The sequence below is a fragment of the Gymnoscopelus microlampas genome, assembly GCF_963454915.1.
Source record: "Gymnoscopelus microlampas genome assembly, chromosome: 9".
Taxonomy (NCBI): domain Eukaryota; kingdom Metazoa; phylum Chordata; class Actinopteri; order Myctophiformes; family Myctophidae; genus Gymnoscopelus; species Gymnoscopelus microlampas.
In genome coordinates, this window is record NC_139946.1 from 19,022,194 (window position 1) to 19,044,384 (window position 22,191).

Consider the following 22,191-nt stretch of genomic DNA (forward strand, 5'->3'; position numbering starts at 1 on the left):
ACATTTTTACCACTGAGCTATAGAGCAGGTCTGCTTGCTCTGGGGAGAAATAGAATTTTGACCTTCAGGTCAATATTCGTGTCAAACTAGAAACAGGATTGTGTCCAACCTGTACACGGGATCTAAATGTCTCAAAAGAAAAGCAGGGAGACCAAATACAACCACCCTAATTGTATAAGTTACCCACGCACGCTGCATGCACTTTTTGCTATAAAGAAGCCTCATATGGATGTTTGGTTAATATGCCAGTTTTCCCATGGCTGTCTGCTAAATGTCATGTCATGTATTAGTACATGGTAACAGGTTTCTTTTACAGTATCCATTTTTCTATATCATTTGTATATATTGCTGATTATACCCCCCCCCCCCCAGCACATGGTACTCAGTTTACACACATTTGCACTCAAAGGACAACAATGAAAATACGCCTTTTCGTGTTTTATCCTTTTGACAGATATGTACTGTATATAGTTACATATTTTTGTCAATAAAGACATCAGTCAATTCATCCATTCAACCTTTATTGATACATTATTGATGATGACCCTCATTTACAAGGATGCTGAGATTACAATGTAGAAAATACAGACAACATCAACAAATAAAATCAGTTCAAAGGTTATAAAATACCCTTTGAACAGAATCATAAAAACAGAATCATAAAACAGCTGCAGACCGTTAATAAATGAATTATTAAATACATTCATAAATTGGCCAAGATCTATAATTAAGGACATTCAATTTTAGGCCATGTTACAGGGGACTCCATGAGTCTGTCTGATGCCCAACGACTAAAAGCAGTCGTACGAAGACCAGACCTGGCACGAGGTACCTGAAGAACCAGACAGCCACTGGAGTGAGTTAAAAATTGATGCAACATAGACGTGTTTTTTCATGGTAATATTATGACCTGGGTTTAAAGGATATAGAGACACCAATGATCATGATTCTAAGAGACGCACAACTGACCTGTTTGTGTACATTGTACTGTATAGTTATCACCAGTAATAAAACTTAGAGCTGAGTGGTAAACGGAATCCAAGTGCATAGGGTGCAGCAGCGTGTCTGTAAAGTATTGTAGGAGCAAGTTTAGTGTTAACAGCGCAGACGCCTCTCCCCGTCGCAATCGGTTGAAGGAGAAGTAAGCGACATGAAACGACAGTAGATACAGAGAACATCAAGTATTGCAGAGATGACCCAGGGGAGCTGAGAGAGAAGTAGAGAAGAGTAGTGACACAGCAGAAACATCTGGAAGCCAGTAACGAAGCAGGGTGTGAGATGAGCATTCCACAAGATAGCGTAAGGTATCGGTTAGCGGTTACTCTAGCAGTCCCCAGGGATAGGAAGGGGGGACTGCTAGAGTAACCGCTAACCGATACCTTACGCATATCACCCATGGTGATATGAATGGTGATATGAATGCAATAGAGAAGAGGAGGGTGACAAACTAGGCTAAGAGTAAAGCTGATGTCAGGTTTAATTGTTATTGTAAGCGCCAAAACTGACCTAAACCCATTTTGAGTGTTTTATACTGTTATTGTTATTTGTGTCTATTATTATTGTGTTATAACCAAAAGGGACACAGTATTATTGTTAGGATTTGCATATTGTGATATTATTAGTTTACTAATATCAGGTATTGTTTGTTTGAATATATTGACATATTTCTGAAACTTCTGTATTGTTCTGAGCTACTGCGCATGTGAAAGTTGACCAGTGACTTCAGGATTACAGGGAAGCGAAAGTGAGAGTTAGTCGTAACCATAACCGTAACCGTAACATAACTTAACCGTAGGGAGAGTGAGGTAATGTGAGACACAGGGTAAAGTGAGACACCCCCCTTATCACCTGACCACAACACCTGTGTGGTCATATGACCATTATATTTTGAAGCCCCTCCCATTTCCCACTTACCATGGAGGAGAGGACCTCATTGTGCTGTAGTAAGCATGTTTTTTTCACTAAAATATGTTTTTTGCATGTAAAAGTAATTTTTTGGGCTGTCAACATAATCAGCTGTTGTGTCAAAGAAAATTGATTCAGGTAGAAAAACTTATGTCATGTATGTTGATGAACTACAAACCTATACATCCATGTGATTAATACTAATTGAAGATTAGCCAGAATTGCTAAAAGTGCTCCTTTTCACCAAAATGTGGCTGTGGGGTAAAGTGAGACAAATGGCTTGGGGTACAGTGGGAAACTGTCTCAAAGTTAAGTTCAGTACTTAAACATAGTTTAATCTAATATTGGTTTGATAATCCAATTCGTTTGATAATCTAATATTGGTTTGATTGGTTAAAACTGGTTTGTCTCGGTTGGGGTAAAGTGAGACACCTTCCAATTGTGTAGAGCAAAATGTGCTTAATGACCAATTGCCATGATTCTTTTACTAGTCTGACATTAGTTCTGGAATGTGTGGTTGTCAAGCTAGCTGTCGGTATTCTAACTGTTAGAACATGTGTTTTTATGGTAGTTTTAAACTGAAAAAAGTAAGTGGATCAGTTTAACCCATTGATTTTTCTGGTTTGTCTCGGTTTACCCCAGACCTGGGGTAAAGTGAGACACCAAAAAACTTTTTTAAAAACAATCATATTTTCACTGCCTTTTGTCTTGAATACATTCTGATAATTTCCATTGTTAGGAAACATCCCAAATGTATGGGAAATGTGTACATTTTACTGATATATCATTTTAGCTCACCTAGAGGGGAGAAAATGTAAAAAGTGTCTCACATTACCTCACTCTCCCCAGCTAAAACGTAACCGAATGTAAACCAGTGGAATCGTGTTTTATTATTTTTTGTTGCTGTTGGAAAGCCATTTACTATTTTCAAGAGGATCCTTTTTGAGAGAAGCTCAGGAGGAATATTCTGTTTGGATGGAAATAAAGATTGGACTTTTCAATAAACCCCCTAAAATACACGACGATCTCCGCCATTCCTTGGATGTTGTAAGTTGTCAATATAACGAATAAGTGGAGAATTCTTTAATGATATGAGTACGAGTCAATACTACAGTTCTGCATCAAGATCCTAAATTTGGCTATAACATTGGATAAGTGAAGTCGCCATTATAGTTATGAAAACATGTTTATGCCTTTCTGTGGTGAGAACAGTATTGAGAAAGAGGGTGACGCATGACCCCTCAGAGGTTTGGGAGACAGGGAGATGGCCCGAGTCAGGAGGGAGGGGGATATAGATTCTGGGAGCCCCTGAAACGATATAAATAGTCATGTAAAGGAGAACTTAGAGGGATTCGGATCATTATGCTGCTCACCACGCTGCTTGCTGTATCTTCGTTGCTGTGAACTCTTCTATAATAAACCTTTGTATGATGTATCTTTCACGACTGGACATGCGTTCTTATACCACCTCACCTGAAGATGATGGCGATTACTAGGACCTCGTAAACAAACATCTACAGTATGTTCCCATAATCCATAATTTATAAGAAATTTGCTTCAACAATCCTCTGCCTACAAATAGGGGTAAACATAACTTGCCGAGTAGAGAGGCTGAAAACACAATTCGTGAAGCTGAAAACACAATTTCCTGAGAAGGATTAATAAGGTAATCTTTAAAAATCAAAGAAAAGCTGTTTTATTCCTGTATGAAAAGCCAATCTTTTGTCGTAATTTCCCCAAAAAATGTCTTGATGTGTTCTTTAAATTAAGCTAAACTAAGACACTTAAGACTGGCCCATAGACTGTAAAAAAAGAATGGATAAAGCAACGCCATTGGTTTCTACAGACCGTAAATGAAGCCGATTGTTCAGGAATTTCAAATCCGGCATCTTTCTACATCGCGTCATATCGCATCATATCCTGCGCAATGCAACCAGACCAGTATTGGTTGGGTAGCTTGTCAATCAAGAGCGGGGGCGGGGAATGAATGCTAATTGTTGTGTAGCTTGTCAATCAAATCATCCCGCCCCTCCTAGAGCATATACCCGACTTTATCGTCAATTCTAAAATAAATGTGACCATAATTTACCAAAACGCATATCATGGTGATTGAAAGAAGACTTTAAACTAGCGACTAGAAGCATATAGTATTTATGACAATGTTTATTAAGGTAAGAAAATCAAGTCTAAAGTTTGTCAAAACCCCACCCACTTGCATTGAAAGAAATTCTTTCTGACACCAGCAGGGGTAAAACAGCGAAACTACAGGCCATTCATATGAACTGTCACTTGATCTCACTTCCTATATAGATTCAATTTCAGACCAGGACACTAAACCCTTGGACTGGCCCCAGACACTTAAGATACCCAGACACTCTATAACCAACTGTAAGAATCCACATCAAAGCCAGAGATTAACAATCTTTCTGTAAGTAGAGAATGGTCATGAATATAGTGGCGTCACGCTTCTTACTGTCTAAACCAGAAATCTAATTGTTTTGAACCCAGAGTGAGCAACAGCCTTTTCTGTGTTGTATTTTTTTCATCGTTTTTTCTGTCTCATTGTAGAGTGTCAAGGATGAGAAGGAAACTGTCTCGCACGGTGGAGCGGATGGGCTTCATGCTGGTTGGAGCCGCTGGGGCGTTGTGCTTGGTCGTCCTTCTTAAGCAATGCCATCCTACCAATGATGTGGTAATGGGAGAAGTGACAGCAGGTCTGAGGATTAAGGCAGCCAACCAAAGGACCTCCTCTCAACCTTCATGGCCAACCTGCCAGAGGAACACGTCCATGGCCGACAATGTGGCAAACTTCTCCTCTCTTCCCGCTCACATCCAAGACCACCTGTACTACCGACACTGCCGTCACTTCCCACTGCTGCTGGATGTCCCTGACAAATGTGGGGGGCCGGAACGATCCAATGACGTCTTCCTCCTGCTTGTCATTAAGAGCTCTCCGGGGAACTACGAGCGACGAGAGGTCCTGCGTAAGACCTGGGGAGAGGAGAGGTTGGAGAGGGGCAAGCAGATCCGTACTGTGTTCCTCGTGGGAACAACGGGCAGTGGGTACGAGCATAAGAGGCTGAATCAGATGTTAGAACTGGAACAACACGAGCACAGAGACATCGTGCAGTGGGACTTCAACGACTCCTTCTTCAACCTCACTCTGAAGCAGGTCCTCTTCCTGGAGTGGATGAGCAGGAACTGTCCACATGTCCAATTCCTCCTCAACGGGGATGATGACATCTTCGCCAACACAGACAACATGGTGGAGTACCTCCTGGGCACCATGGATGGCAAGGAAGACAACAGCAAGCACCTCTTCGTAGGAAACCTGAATAGGGGCATGATCCCCATCCGTAATCCGCCATCGAGTAAATACTTTGTTCCTGTTCAGGTACAGGAGTCAAACTCGTACCCTCCATACTGTGGTGGTGGGGGGTTCCTCCTGTCAGGATACACGGCCTCTGTCATATATAACTTTTCCAAAAACATGACTCTTCACCCCATCGATGATGTGTACATGGGAATGTGTTTGGCCAAAGCAGGTCTCAAGCCTGCTCACCATATGGGTGTTATGACTTTAGGGCTGAAGGTCCCATCAAAAAATATAGATCCATATCACCCCTGCTTTTACAGGGAGATTCTGGTGGTACACAGGTTCATGCCGCTTCAGATATACGTCATGTGGCACAAGGTACGAGACCCCAACATAAAATGTGGGTCCTCTGATTTCACAGTTTAGGTCAGGGGTCCGCAAGTACATTTTGTATCGCGCCAACTTTGTGTGTGGCTTTTATGAAATTAATTTAACATAAAAGCATGTCTATATTCAATTAAATCCTTTATTTTAGACCCAGGGGAGACCCATATCACAATAAACTAACAAGAAATTATTTTATACTTTGACTTCTCAAAAATAGCAGATCTACAAGCACAACATGTCATATTGTGATTTTCTATGCTTTGTGAGCTTGTAGGTCTGCTATTTTAACATTTGACACATTTTGAAACATGAGTAATTTTACTTTTGTATTGTAAGTATATTTTGATGCCAATACCAATGTACTTTCACTCAAGCATTTTTTTTTTAAATGCAGGCCTTTAACGTGTAACAGAGTATTTCCACTCTGTGGTATTGATTTTACTGAAGTAAAAAAAAGAAAGAAAGAAAAGAAATATGAGTATTTCTTCCATCTCTGGACCTCAAGAAACAACCTCCTGTGTCTTGACTTCAGATTGTTAAAAACTGTAGATATACAAAAAGCAAAGGGCACAGAGGGGGAACAGACATAACACTTTTGGAACTTTGTTGCACTCTGGTGGCCATCTCTGGTCATTATTGAGGGGCCAAGGCCAAATAAGGGCCGTGGACCCTCTTTGCATCTCTGCACTTTCACTATTATTATTCTTCCAACGTTTTGTCTGTCACGGCCTAACCGTGCGGTAACTTTTTACAAAAAAAACGGCAATATGGTAGAGGGCTATGCCAAACGGCCAAGGCACGAAACTCACAACCATTGGCCAAAGGGTGGCGCTATAGCGATCAATTGAAAAATGCCAACTTTGAACAGGTACAATTCATGCCCTGTTTGACCTACAGCCATGAAACTTCGATACGCACATGAGTCTCCTCATGCCTAACAACTTCCGTGGTCTGACTTTTGACCTCTGACCTTTAGATCTCCCACGATTTTGAATTATATGAAAAGCAGTTAAAATCAAATTCCTCCTGGGACTTTTGTGCAATCTGCCCAAAACCTTTTACACTATGTTTGGACACAATTTGTAGGAGTAATATAAAGATTCATTGTTTTGCAAAAATCGGCCTACTGGTGGCGCTATAATAGGGCAATGTTAAAAGTGTGGCATTTGTTCCTCAACTGCGAGTGTGTGTGCAAAGTTTCACCGCAATCGGACGCTGCGTTCATGATTTGCCAAATCATGACAGGCCATGATTTGGCCTGTCATGGTGCCACCATGAGGCTGATTTAAAAAAAATTAAGTGGCATTTCTTCCTCGGCCTAGTGGGAATGTGCATGCAAAATGTCACGGAAATTGCACGCAGTGTTCATGATTTGAGGCATTTTGTTCAAAACGGAGTACTCCTGCGAATTTTGGAAGACAATCTTGGCCAACCAGGATGGATCTGAAAGACCGGTTTCGTTTAATGACTATAGGGATACTGTGTGATGTTTGGACAAAATCTGTAGGAGTACTGTCAAAAAATGTGTTTTGCAAAAATCTGCCTCCTGGTGGCGCTATAACAGGCACATGTGAAACATTTGGGCCAGAAGTTCTGCTCTGGCAGCCTTTCGGCCTAGCGGAGAAAATGAACAATAAAAGAAGCCTCTGCACACTCAAAGCTGTTCAAATATCAGATTTTATCCACCTGCGCTCTGGACCTACAGTATATGATGCCAGTTGATTTTATAGGATTTTATGATGTTATGATGCATGTTTTATGTTGGTCCAAAGTAGACAAATTACACATCCTGTTTATGACACGTGTATTGTGAAATTTCACTGAAACAGTCCATGCCAAGCAGGAAATACTGTGGTGGGTGAAACCAAACCGTCTCTGCACATAGGTCAGCCTTGGTAATGTATGTTTAATTATTTTGCTGTCTTAAAGATATAGATTATATAAACTTCTACAATTTCAAAAATGCAGGTGCTTTTAAACTTCTAAACAAGTTATTCTAGTATTTTTGGATGATATTTGTTCCATGAATCAAGTACAATATTCATTTCAGCCTTAAAAGTATACTAAAAGGATCTTACATTTTGGCATGTTTAGCTCACTGAAGTCATACTGTATTCTTTACATTACTGCTGACTTCATTCATTTCAGTATGTTATGCACGTGCAAATCAACGTGCATTTTGAAACTTGCTTGATATAGGTAGCCTACATGTCATGTCATGTATTAGTACATTGTAACAGGTTTCTTTTACAGTATCCATTTTTCTATATCATTTGTATATATTGCTGATTATACCCCCCCCCCAGCACATGGTACTCAGTTTACACACATTTGCACTCAAAGGACAACAATGAAAGTACCCCTTTTCGTGTTTTATCCTTTTGACAGATATGTACTGTATATAGTTACATATTTTTGTCAATAAAGACATCAGTCAATTCATCCATTCAACCTTTATTTAAGATCCTCAGATACAGTAATGATGATGACCCTCATTTACAAGGATGCTGAGATTACATTGTAGAAAATACAGACAACATCAACAAATAAAATCAGTTCAAAGGTTATAAAATACAAACAAAACATCAACAGATAAAATAAGTTAAAATCAGATCAACATAAGATTAACAAATTAAATCGGTTGTCACATAACCATACAAATCGAAAAACAGAATCATAAAACAGCTGCAGACCGTTAATGAATGAATTATTAAATACATTCATAAATTGGCCAAGATCTATAATTAAGGACATTCAATTTTAGGCCATGTTACAGGGGATTACATGAGTCTGTCTGATGCCCAAATACTAAAAGCAGTCGTACAAAGACCAGACCTGGCACGAGGTACCTGAAGAACCAGCCAGCCACTGGAGTGAGCTAAAGATTGATGCAACATAGACGTGTTTTTTCATGGTAATATTATGACCTGGGTTTTAAAGATATAGAGACACCAATGATCATGTTTCTAAGAGATGCACAACTGACCTGTTTGTGTACATTGTACTGTATAGTTATCACCAGTAACTAGACGCGTCGCAATTCCGGGGAAATTGCAGAGTGTGGTTGCGCCGACGCGGTCGGGACTCCAGTAATACGCCGGGAGGAATACCGTCGGAGACTGCGCCAATTACATCGTCACGTCACTCCTGAGATCGCCTGCGTTTCATTTTTAGAGGATTGATCCCCCAAAAATCATGTTTTTGCATCAAACGGTTACGTTTCGAGCATTCGTGGCGCCCCCTATGGATCAAAGTAGAAATGCTTTTGGGGATTGGTTTAGTATACCACCCTCGACATGTGATTCAAATTTGGGATTGACCGGACGTTTTGTTCGTGATTTATGGCATTTTTGGTCAAACGGGCCCCTCCCGCTAACTTTGGAAGCCATTTACGGACGGACGGTACGGACTATCAAAATTCCGCTTGGATAGGTTTATCGCATGGGTCCATGGATCACGTGTACCGATTTGTGTGAGATTTGGAAAAAAATTTAAGGAAAAGGAGCAAAAAGTGTGTTTTGAAGAAAATTCAAAATGGCGGAAAATCTATCCTGACGCAAATGGGCGTGGCCTATATGGGAAGATGCGTCGTGACCCAAGGAATCCAGGGAAAAAGAAATTTTGATTTTACGACCTACGGTTCAAGAGTTATAGGCCAAAAGGTAAAGGGGGCTGTTATAGCGCCACCATGTGGCCGACTGGTGTGATTATTTTCTTAATAATTTTTCAAAAAACTATTAACCTCCCCTCCAAGTTTTGTAACTGTAGCCCTTACGGTTTCCGAGAAAAAAATACTTGAATGGGAGTTTTTGCAATTCCCATTAAAGTGGATGGGGAAATTTAATGCAGAAATAAATCAATATCAAAAAATCTATCCTGACGCAAATGGGCGTGGCCTATATGGGGAGATGCGTAGTGACCCAAGGAATCCAGGTGAAAAGAAATTTTGATTTTCGGACCTACGGTTCAAGAGTTACGGGCCAAAACGTAAAGGGGGCTGTTATAGCGCCACCATCAGGCCGAATGGTGTGATATTTTTTTCAATAATTTCGGACAATATTATGAATTATCCCTCCAAATCTGATAACTGTAGCTCTTACGGTTTCTGAGAAAAAAATACTTGAATTTCAGTTTTTTCACTTTTCCATTAAAGCGGATGGGGACATTTAATGGCACTAATAAATTAATATCAATTAAACTATTCAACCAATCTCTTAGCCCTATACACGCGCACGATTCCCGATTTAGACGGTCATTTTGACATATGGCACAACATTGGGGGATAAAAACTGTGGGAGGAGATGCGGTCACAAAAAAGTTTATCTATAAAGAAATAAAGTGTGTAGAGTACTATAGTCTGGTTGCCCTGTTAGGGCAACCACACTAATAAAACTTAGAGCTGAGTGGTAAACGGAATCCAAGTGCATAGGGTGCAGCAGCGTGTCTGTAAAGTATTGTAGGAGCAAGTTTAGTGTTAACAGCGCAGACGCCTCTCCCCGTCGCAATCGGTTGAAGGAGAAGTAAGCGACATGAAACGACAGTAGATACAGAGAACATCAAGTATTGCAGAGATGACCCAGGGGAGCTGAGAGAGAAGGAGAGAAGAGTAGTGACACAGCAGAAACATCTGGAAGCCAGTAACGAAGCAGGGTGTGAGATGAGCATTCCACAAGATAGCGTAAGCCAAGGTATCGGTTAGCGCTAGCGGTTACTCTAGCAGTCCCCAGGGATAGGAAGGGTTAGTTTGCTGCAGTGTCAGCAAATAGGTCTCAAAGAGGACAATTAGAACCCATGGTGATATGAATGCAATAGAGAAGAGGAGGGTGACAAACTAGGCTAAGAGTAAAGCTGATGTCAGGTTTAATTGTTATGAAAGCATGTTTATGCCTTTCTGTGGTGAGAACAGTATTGAGAAAGAGGGTGACGCATGACCCCTCAGAGGTTTGGGAGACAGGGAGATGCCCCGAGTCAGGAGGGAGGGGGAGCCCCTGAAAAGATATAAATATGTCATGTAAAGGAGAACTTAGAGGGATTCGGATCATTATGCTGCTCACCACCCTGCTTGCTGTATCTTCGTTGCTGTGAACTCTTTTATAATAAACCTTTGTATGATGTAACTTTCACGACTGGACATGCGTTCTTATACCACCTCACCTGAAGATGATGGCGATTACTAGGACCTCGTAAACCAACATCTACAGTATGTTCCCATAATCCATAATTTATAAGAAATTTGCTTCTACAATCCTTTGCCTACAAATAGGGGTAAACATAACTTGCCGAGTAGAGAGGCTGTCTGACAATCAGAAGGTCAATTCTTCCCCCTAAGTGCTTACCATAACCTGAGCAGCCCTCACCTTCGTGAAGCTGAAAACACAATTTCCTGAGAAGGATTAATAAGGTAATCTTTAAAAATCAAAGGAAAGCTGTTTTATTCCTGTATGGAAAGCCAATCTTTTGTCGTAATTTCCCCAAAAATGTCTTGATGTGTTCTTTAAATTAAGCTAAACTTAGACACTTAAGACTGGCCCATATACTGTAAAAAAGAATGGACAAAGCAACGCCATTGGTTTCTACAGACCGTAAATGAAGCCGATTGTTCAGGAATTTCAAATCCGGCATCTTTCTATATCGCGTCATATCGCATCATATCCTGCGCAATGCAACCAGACCAGTATTGGTTGTGTAGATTGTCAATCAAATCATCCCGCCCCTCCTAGAGCATATAGCCGACTTTATCGTCAATTCTAAAATAAACGTGACCATAATTTACCAAAACGCATATCATGGTGATTGAAAGAAGACTTTAAACTATCGACTGGAAGCATATAGTATTTATGACAATGTTTATTAAGGTAAGAAAATCAAGTCTAAAGTTTGTCAAAACCCCACCCAATTGCATTGAGAGAAATTCTTTCTGACACCAACAGGGGTAAAACAGCGAAACTACAGGCCATTCATATGAACTGTCACTTGAACTCACTTCCTATATAGATTCAATTTCAGACCAGGAAGCTGCACCCTTGCACTGGCCCCACTCTCACAGAATCAGAATCAGTTTTATTGTCACATCACAGGTTTACAAGATAAAAAAGTGGGTGAAATTAGTTTTTTTACATCATTCCCATCGCAAAGTTAATTTCCATAGAAAGAAGAGGGGGGGAGGGAGAAGAAGAAGGGGGGTAAGTGGGAAGGAGATCAGACAAGAGAACAGCCGAAAGGCCAAACAAGTTATCTACATATTTACAAGAGTACCTGAGATAAGAAACAAGCTAAGGTGGCTGAGCATAGCAGCAATGTATGTATACTGTGCATGATATACTTATGGACGTTAAGGTGCTTAGAGAAAAAAAGAGCACAATAAAAAAAAAGACAAAAGTCAGTGCGTTATACATGGGATTAAGGTGCAAAAGGTCAGTGCGTGTCCCTGAAGGTGGACTGACCCTGGTATAATCCGCAAGTAGCTCCATGAGGGAGAGCAGCAAAAAAAGAAAAGTCATTGTACCTGGTGTAGTCCACAGGTGTGTCCGAGGGGAAGCTAAGTCCAAGTCATGTGTCCCTGGTATAATCCACAGGTGTGTTCAGGAAGAAACAGAAAAAGAAAATCTGCGACCAGCTGGGCGGTACCGCCTGTTGTCAGGCTGCTGGGGCTCATGCCTCATTCAGCATTCTGACAGCAGCCGGGTTAAAACTACTCCAGAACCTAGTGGTGGAACTCTTGATACTGCGGTAGGTCCCCTTGCCCGGCCGCGGTCGTTGTAGGGTTCTGAACAGTCTGTGACTAGGGTGGTGCTTATCCTTGATGATGCGCTTGGCTTTGACCACGCACACTGACGTCTGTCACATAAAGTAGTAGCCTACATCTATAACCAGCTGTAAGAATCCACATCAAAGCCAGAGATTAACAATCTTTCTGTATGGTCATGAATATAGTGGCGTCATGCTGCTTACTGTCTAAACCAGAAATCTAATTGTTTTGAACCCAGAGTGAGCAACAGCCTTTTCTGTGTTGTATTTTTTTCATATTTTTTTCTGTCTCATTGTAGAGTGTCAAGGATGAGAAGGAAACTGTCCCGCACGGTTGAGCGGATGGGCTTCATGCTGGTTGGAGCCGCTGGGGCGTTGTGCTTGGTCGTCCTTCTTAAGCAATGCCATCCTACCAATGATGTGGTTATGGGAGAAGTGACAGCAGGTCTGAGGATTAAGGCAGCCAACCAAAGGACCTCCTCTCAAGCTACATGGCCAACCTGCCAGAGGAACACATCCATGGCCGACAATGTGGCAAACTTCTCCTCTCTTCCCACTCACATCCAAGACCACCTGTACTACCGACACTGCCGTCACTTCCCACTGCTGCTGGATGTCCCTGACAAATGTGGGGGGCCGGAACGATCCAAAGACGTCTTCCTCCTGCTTGTCATTAAGAGCTCTCCGGGGAACTACGAGCGACGAGAGGTCCTGCGTAAGACCTGGGGAGAGGAGAGGTTGGAGAGGGGCAAGCAGATCCGTACGGTGTTCCTCGTGGGAACAACGGGCAGTGGGTACGAGCATAAGAGGCTGAATCAGATGTTAGAACTGGAACAACACGAGCACAGAGACATCGTGCAGTGGGACTTCACGACTCCTTCTTCAACCTCACTCTGAAGCAGGTCCTCTTCCTGGAGTGGATGAGCAGGAACTGTCCACATGTCCAATTCCTCCTCAACGGGGATGATGACATCTTCGCCAACACAAACAACATGGTGGAGTACCTCCTGGGCACCATGGATGGCAAGAAAGACAATAGCAAGCACCTCTTCGTAGGAAACCTGAATAGGGGCATGATCCCCATCCGTAATCCGCCATCGAGTAAATACTTTGTTCCTGTTCAGGTACAGGAGTCAAACTCGTACCCTCCATACTGTGGTGGTGGGGGGTTCCTCCTGTCAGGATACACGGCCTCTGTCATATATAACTTTTCCAAAAACGTGACTCTTCACCCCATCGATGATGTGTACATGGGAATGTGTTTGGCCAAAGCAGGTCTCAAGCCTGCTCACCATATGGGTGTTATGACTTTAGGGCTGAAGGTCCCATCAAAAAATATAGATCCATATCACCCCTGCTTTTACAGGGAGATTCTGGTGGTACACAGGTTCATGCCGCTTCAGATATACGTCATGTGGCACAAGGTACGAGACCCCAACATAAAATGTGGGTCCTCTGATTTCACAGTTTAGGTCAGGGGTCCGCAAGTACATTTTGTATCGGGCCAACTCTGTGTGTGGCTTTTATGAAATTAATTTAACATAAAAGCATGTCTATATTCAATTAAATCCTTTATTTTAGACCCAGGGGAGACCCATATCACAATAAAATAACAAGAACATGATTTTATACTTTGACTTATTGAGATTTTCTATGCTTTGTGAGCTTGTAGGTCTGCTATTTTAACATTTGACACATTTTGAAACATGAGTAATTTTACTTTTGTATTGTAAGTATATTTTGATGCCAATACCAATGTACTTTCACTCACTTTTTAAAAATGCAGGCCTTTAACTTGTAACAGAGTAATTCCACTTTGTGGTATTGATTTTACTGAAGTAAAAAAAAAAGAAAAAAAGAAAGAAATATGAGTATTTCTTCCATCTCTGGACCTCAAGAAACAACCTCCTGTGTCAAGGTTGTTTTATTTTATTTTCCCATTGAGAAACTAGATCTCTTTTACCAGGGAGCCCAGTTCAGAGAAGTAGGGCTACCAGTAAAGAATTATGTATCACCTTGTGTGCAAAAGTAGTGAAAACAGCCCATTTACAAGCTCACAGCGTGTTGTGGTGAGATGTGAGGTGAGATTGTAGATCGGCAGTTCCTGTTTGACTCTGAGGAAGACGCAAGTTGAAACGTCACCTCTGCAAAATAATAAATATGTGCAGACCAGTTGAGTGCTCCAGTCTCTCCTGATGTGCCCAAATGGTTTTGACTTGTGAAATTCTGGCAAAACATTTTTGCTTGGTACAGCAGAGTATATGGTTTTTATATCGAACCTGATGCACTAACTGCACTGTTTGGTTGCTCAGAAGTTGCTCTTGACCTGCCGTACTCTGTCCAGCAGACTCTTATGCTGGGCACACTGGTAGCAAAGAGAATTATCTTAACAGAGTGGAAAACCGCTCCTTGCTTTACCAGATGGCTTAATGAATTTATATCCTTAATACACCTGGAGAGGCTTCGTTGCAACAAACAGGACAGTCTGGCAACATTTGAATATATATGGGGTCCTGTCGTGTCCCACCTCGACTCAGTGCGATTGCTCTGTTCTTGTTCTGTCTTTTCTTTTTTTCTTTTTCTACAAGCTCGATTGTTAATGTGTCCAACTGTATATTGTGGTCTGTTGTACTCTGCCTATATATTTCCTCATTAAGATAGGTTAATTACTCATGCTTACACATTATAGTCTGGTGTTTGTTTGTCTTGTTGTGTCTTGTCTTATAAAAAAATCAATAAAAATTAATATACAAAAAGAAATAGTGCCAAATCATGACAATGTGGTATTGCAGGTGAAAGTTCTTTATAAGCCAGAGAGAAGTTAGTTGGAATGAATATATCTGAGGCTTGATTTAGGCTCAAACCTTTTGAAAAACGTTTGAGGGACATAAACAATATGATATTAAATATAATATATATTTTTAGCGGTGCCAACCGCTCTATATCTGACTTTGTCCGTGTGTCCGTGTGTCTGTCCGGGTGTGTGTCTGTCCAATAAACAAATATTGATGACAACATCAATACGGGGCTCATCAAAGGCACCGCTTCCTTCACACAGGGTGTGATTTTTTTAATTCATGGTGTAGATCCTTTAAAGAAAATAGTAAACTCACACATAGGCTAATTGAAGTGACCAAGAGCCACACACATGTATACTTGACATTACTAGTATACATATACTGTACCCTGTTACAACTCACTACCCAATTCAACAACACAACAAACACAGCCTAGTATATACGTTACGTATACTGTACCCTGTCACAACTGATCACCTACTATGTATACTGTACCCTGTCACAACTCACTACCTTCAACAACACAACATAAACAACCTAGTTACCCAGTCATTAGGTCCTAATTTGACAACAATAGAGCAAGAACTTGAATAGAAAGAAAGAAAGAAAGAAAGAAAGGGGAATAACGTTCATGAGAAAAAGGCCTACATAAACAAGAGATGTTGCCGCCAAGCCAATCATATGAAACAATACATGAAACAAAACTGAATCCATCCTCTTTGGGTCCAGTTCTAACCTCAGGCGCTACTACAATATGACACGTGTCACTGACAGCCGGGATTTTTGACTAATAAAATGTATAGTTGATGGGACACTTTCTAAACATTTTTATATTTGGGCTTGCTGTAAAGTTTTAAGTGACTTCAAAAGACTTGAATTCTCAAGTCAAGAGGGCTCAAGTCAAGTCAATTCACAAGTCTTTGGTGTTCAAGTCAAGTAAAGTCACAAGTCTTTGGCATTCAAGTCCAAGTCAAGGCCAAGTCTATTTTTGATTTGATCAAGCAAGTCTAAAGTCACAAAATCAGGACTCGAGTCCAAGTCGAGTCTCGAGCCCAAGTCCCCACCTCTGCACAACATACACCAGTAAGACTCCCTAATCGGGAGATAAGCGACCGTAGGTCACATGTATACAGAAGAGGGCTGTAACGGCGATTGGTTCCTAGTTGTGTGGGCAATCACAGCCATGTTCAAACAAGGAGGGATACTGCAGTGACGTAGCTAGATGCATGAGTGTGTAGGCTGGGCCCAGGCTAAAAAATGTTAGTGCATGGGGGGGGGGCGTACAGAAAGAGTGGGTGTAATGAAGCAGTTGACCCGTGAAAGAAGGTCCAGCAAAACATATGTAAGAGGGTCAGCTAAACAGGCATGGTGGTGTATGGCAAACACGTGCAAGAGTGTGGTAGAAATGAGGTATAGAAGGAGGCGGCAGTGTCTTACCAGGAATGTTTGTCTGAAGTCCTGAAAGAAAGAAAAGCTGCGGGAAGGTTTCAGCAGTCGTATGGCAGACCAAAAGCAAAGGTGTGCAGGCAAGAGCTGTTGGTGTGTGTGTGTGGTGTGGGAGAGAGAGTATGTTTATAGGGGAAAGGAGGGATTGTTTGTGGGGGGCAAGCCCCCGAGTTACGGCATTTTATGTGAGCTGCAGTGGCAGGGGGTCCTCCACTGGGGGCGCCACCACTTTTGCATCCGTTCTGGAGCACCAGGAGTGGGTGGTCCCCGGGAATGCCCCGTGAGCAGCCCCGTTGGGGTGGTCATTTGGTAATTTGTCCAGATGTGCTCATTTTTTACACTTGGGGGTCCCCGAGGCAGCTGGGGGTCCCTGGAGCTCCGGGGGTCCTTGGAGGGTGTAGTTTGGCAGGTAAGGAGTGTGTGTGCAAAATGTGGCATGGATCGGGGCAATGGGTGCGGAGATATGAGCAGGGCAAAAGTGTGACGTGTGTGACGGAGTGACGGAGTGACGGACGGACACCTGGAGCAGCTTTCTGTAGTAAGTGCGACCTACGGTCGCAATAATCAACACAATCAGCAACAGCAGCAGCAAAGAAAAAAAAACAGGTTCCTACCCTGAGATGTCTTCTTGGCTTCATCAGTTGTATAAGTGATGGCCAGGGTCAAACTTTGGATCCCTCTCCCTAGGTCATCCTCGGATGAGCCCTCCAGTGGCGTCTCTAGTCATCTCCATCCTCCATACACCTGGCTAGCTCGCCAATACTTCCCTCCCCTGCTTCTTTCCTTAGAACGGCAGTGTGATCAATGCCCATGTGTAAGGTCTCATAGCACAGGTTTAATGGCTGGGAGCTCCCAGAGTCGGTGGCAGTAACTGGCCAGCCTCATTCTCCTGGCTGCTATCTTCTCACTCACCCTCAGTAGCCCTCCATGCTGATGCTTGTTGGTAACGTGTTCATCCTGGTTGATGTTTAGAGCTGCACACTGTAGCACCAATCCAGGGACTTCTATATAGGCTATAGAGGGTCCAGCATTAAGACGTATAGGCTTGTAAAGGACTGGCCCAATAAGCAGCTGGAAACAGCACAGAGTCAGGACGTAGATTGCAACCAAAAGTGCTTTTTATTCATCCAAAGTTCACAGACAGGATAAAGGCATCAGCAGCAAAAGGTGGCATGGTGGTCGGTAGCTCCACCATGTCCTAATACTTAACTAAACTGAGTGTGTTTGTTTCTGTACTCAGCTGAGCCAATCAAGTGCGAGTCAATCAAGGATGGGTTCAACCATGTTGCAGGTTACTTCAAACATGCAACAAATCTAAACCACACATTCCATTAAACATCTGAATCAATACCTCTGGTAAATACTTATACGTATGCACCCTATTGCAAAACAAACCATATCACATTATTAGCAGCCTCCAATACACAACACAAAACCCCCCTCTCTCTTCTACTGTGGTCCAGTCCAAACCCATACTGTATATGGTGCTCGGGCACCCTGTGGACTCTTTTTCCCGAACACCCTGGAACAGACAGACATAAGCAGTATTAAAATCACAATCCAACATCACATATATATTGCCAAATATTATATTGCACTGAACATATTGCACATTCCTCTTATGTTATTGCACTGACTATATTGCACTTGCCCTTCATGATCAAACATCTTTGTGTGCAAATATACTGTGCAAAAGAGTAAAGTGTATAATGCTGTGCAAATATAAATAATTCAATAAATACTGGTACAATATATATGTGCAAAATAAGTTGTGTGCAAAATAGTGCCAAATATAAGTAACGGAGGACCTCTTCCTTACAAGGCTGAATGATATGCTGGGGGAGGTTGGAAGTACGCGTGATAGTGTTCATGCCATTCTGAGCCATGCAAGTGATTTCCTAATTTTAAGGCCTTACTCTGTTGTGTTGACCCATGAGCCCAGTATTTAAAGTTAATTACTTCTTCCCTGTTATATATGATAAACTGTTATATATGATAAAACTGGCACACTCTGTCTCCACTCTGGTCAGGACCACCTGTGCCTGCTCCACATGGTCAGATAGCAGCCAGGTGTCATCTGTATAGTCTTAGATCTGGTAAGAGTAGAACAGGGAGTGCTCTCCGGAGAACTACGAGCGACAAGAGGTGAGAGGAGAGGTCAGAGGTCACACTTGTTAATTGCATATTTACTTCAGATTGTTAAAAACTGTAGATATACAAAAAGCCGAGGACACAGAGGGGGAACAGACATAACACTTTTGGGACTTTGTTGCACTCTGGTGGCCATCTCTGGTCATTATTGAGGGGCCAAGGCCAAATAAGGGCCGTGGACCCTCTTTGCATCTCTACACTTTCACTATTATTATTATTCCAACGTTTTTTCTGTCACGGCCTAACCGTGCGGTAACTTTTTACAAAAATCGGCAATATGGTAGAGGGCTATGCCAAACGGCCAAGGCACGAAACTCACAACCATTGGCCAAAGGGTGGCGCTATAGCAATCAATTGAAAAATGCCAACTTTGAACAGGTACAACTCATGCCCTGTTTGACCTACAGCCATGAAACTTTGATACGCACATGAGTCTCCTCATGCCTAACAACTTCCGTGGTCTGACTTTTTACCTCTGACCTTTAGATCTCCCACCATTTTGAATTATATGAAAAGCAGTTAAAATCAAACTCCTCCTGGGACTTTTGTGCAATCTGCCCAAAACCTTTTACACTATGTTTGGACACAATTTGTAGGAGTAATATAAAAATTCATTGTTTTGCAAAAATCGGCCTACTGGTGGCGCTATAATAGGGCAATGTTAAAAGTGTGGCATTTGTTCCTCAACTGCAAGTGTGTGTGCAAAGTTTCACCGCAATCTATCAGTGTGCAAAGTTTCACCGCAATCGGACGCTGCATTCATGATTTGCCAAATCATGACAGGCCATGATTTGGCCTGTCATGGTGCCACCATGAGGCTGATTTAAAAAAAATGAAGTGGCATTTCTTCCTCGGCCGAGGAGACAATGAACAATAAAAGAAGCCTCTGCACACTCAAAGCTGTTCAAATATCAGATTTTATTTTAAATGTTGTATAGCAAGCTTACATAGACCTTCATGCATGAAGCAATTACTGAATATACTGTACTGTCGCATTCACTGATTCCTTTATGCCTGAGGTCTAAAGAATCTGATTATATTCTGTCTGAATAGTTTTATCCACCTGCGCTCTGGACCTATATGATGCCAGTTGATGTTATAGGATTTTATGATGTTATGATGCATGTTTTATGTTGGTCCAAAGTAGACAAATGACACATCCTGTTTATGACACGTGTATCGTGACACTTTCACTTTTGCACTTTCAGTGAAACAGTCCATGCCAAGCAGGAAATACTGTGGTGGGTGAACCCAAACCGTCTCTGCACATCAGGTCAGCCTTAGTAATGTATGTTTAATTATTTTGCTGTCTTAAAGATATATATTATATAAACTTCTACAATTTCCAAAATGCAGGTTCTTTTAAACTTCTAAACAAGTTATTCTAGTATTTTTGGATGATATTTGTTCCATGAATCAAGTAGGCCTACAATATTCATTTCAGCCTTAAAAGTATACTAAAAGGATCTTACATTTTTGCATGTTAAGCTCACTGAAGTCATACTGTATTCTTTACATTACTGCTGACTAATTCCCATCGTCTTGACCTTCATTCATTTCAATATGTTATGCACGTGCAAATCAACGTGCATTTTGAAACTTGCTTGATATAGGTAGCCTACACTGTCTACAGCTACACAGTATGTGTAACTAGGATCGCAACTATCAATTGTTTCCTAGCCATAATTATATTGATTCCTTTTAGATTTTTTTTTTTAAATGATTTTTTTGTATAGAATTTGATCAACTAAATGGATTCATCTGATTGTAGAGTGTCAAGGATGAGATGGAAACTGTCTCGCACGTTTGAGCGGATGGGCTTCATGCTGGTTGGAGCCGCTGGGGCGTTGTGCTTGGTCGTCCTTTTTAAGCAATGCCATCCTACCAACGATGTGGTTATGGGAGATGTGAAAGCACGACTGAGGATTAAGGCAGCCAACCAAAGCACCTCTTCTCAACCTTCATGGCCAACCTGCCAGAGGAACACATCCATGGCAGACAATATGGCAAACTTCTCCTCTCTTCCCGCTCACATCCAAGACTTCCTGTATTACCAACACTGCCGTCTCTTCCCACTGCTGCTGGATGTCCCTGACAAATGTGGGGGGCCGGAACGATCCAAAGACGTCTTCCTCCTGCTTGTCATTAAGAGCTCTCCGGGGAACTACGAGCGACGAGAGGTCCTGCGTAAGACCTGGGGAGAGGAGAGGTTGGAGAGGGGCAAGCAGATCCGTAAGGTGTTCCTTGTGGGTACAACGGGCAGTGGGTACGAGCATAAGAGGCTGAATCATATGCTAGAACTGGAACAACACGAGCACAGAGACATCGTGCAGTGGGACTTCAACGACTCCTTCTTCAACCTCACTCTGAAGCAGGTCCTCTTCCTGGAGTGGATGGACAGGAACTGTCCACATGTCCAATTCCTCCTCAACGGGGATGACGACATCTTCGCCAACACAAACAACATGGTGGAGTACCTCCTGGGCACCATGGATGGCAAGGAAGACAACAGCAAGCACCTCTTCGTTGGGCACTTAATCAGGGGCGTGGGTCCCATCCGGACGCCAGCGAGCAAATACTACATCCCTGTTCAGGTGCAGGAGTCAGAATCGTACCCTCCGTACTGTGGTGGTGGGGGGTTCCTCCTGTCAGGATACACGGCCTCTGTCATATACGACATGTCCAAGACCATTACCTTTCTCCCCATCGACGATGTGTACATGGGAATGTGTTTGGCTAAAGCAGGGCTCAAACCTGCTTCCCATATGGGTGTTAAGACTGCAGGACTACGTGTCCCCTCACAAAGTCCAGATCCATATCACCCCTGCTTTTACAGGGAGACTCTACTGGTACACAGGTTCATGCCACCTCAGATATATGTCATGTGGCACGAAGCACGTGACCCTAACATAAAATGTGGGTTGTATTTCTCTTTTTAAGTGTTCCTTAGTCTCACATGGTCAGACCTACTGTTTTATATCATCAATTCCAGTGACAGAGGGTCTGAATCAAGTCAACATGTCCGGGTTTTACCAGAGAAAAACTCAGGTAAGCCTCTGATTGGCTGCAGGGGTTACATGGCGGCTTTCCGACATGTCGCCTTTCCGACGTTAACGAACCCTATACCTAACCCTCACCCTAACCACCCTCACCCTAACCCTAACCGCACGCGGAAGCCACTAGTCGGAGTGGCGAGATGTCGGCATGGAAGACGGTTACCACTGCAGGGCTGGCTAAATCACTACTTAAAATGCATTTTTATCTAAAGGCCTTTTGAAATGTTTATTTGATTCCCCTGTTTTATTTACTGCACGGTCAATTTATACATGTTTTCATTTTTTATATATATAAATATATTATTTTCCTATTATTTTATTTCTTCACTTTTATGTAAAGCACTTTGTTTGATATGTGCTTTATAAATTGCTATTATTATAATGA

At 42.1% G+C, this 22,191-nt stretch overlaps 2 protein-coding genes and 1 pseudogene across 3 annotated transcripts; all 3 read left to right on the forward strand.

The window, feature by feature from the left end:
• Nucleotides 1-4,483: 4,483 nt before the first annotated feature.
• On the forward strand, nucleotides 4,484-5,647 carry LOC311051428 (N-acetyllactosaminide beta-1,3-N-acetylglucosaminyltransferase 3-like; the record flags this gene model as incomplete). Its single annotated transcript, XM_084065994.1, has 1 exon — nucleotides 4,484-5,647. One exon carries the CDS (start codon nucleotides 4,484-4,486, stop codon nucleotides 5,645-5,647), a length of 1,164 nt encoding a protein of 387 aa, XP_083922120.1.
• Nucleotides 5,648-12,664: 7,017 nt separating this feature from the next.
• LOC311051429 (N-acetyllactosaminide beta-1,3-N-acetylglucosaminyltransferase 3-like) lies at nucleotides 12,665-17,520 on the forward strand (annotated as a pseudogene). The gene is made up of 2 exons: nucleotides 12,665-13,779; nucleotides 17,428-17,520. The product of its transcript is annotated as an N-acetyllactosaminide beta-1,3-N-acetylglucosaminyltransferase 3-like (transcript).
• Nucleotides 17,521-20,531: 3,011 nt separating this feature from the next.
• On the forward strand, nucleotides 20,532-21,763 carry LOC311051430 (N-acetyllactosaminide beta-1,3-N-acetylglucosaminyltransferase 3-like; the record flags this gene model as incomplete). Its single annotated transcript, XM_084065995.1, has 1 exon — nucleotides 20,532-21,763. One exon carries the CDS (start codon nucleotides 20,532-20,534, stop codon nucleotides 21,687-21,689), a length of 1,158 nt encoding a protein of 385 aa, XP_083922121.1. The 3' UTR covers nucleotides 21,690-21,763.
• Nucleotides 21,764-22,191: the final 428 nt, after the last annotated feature.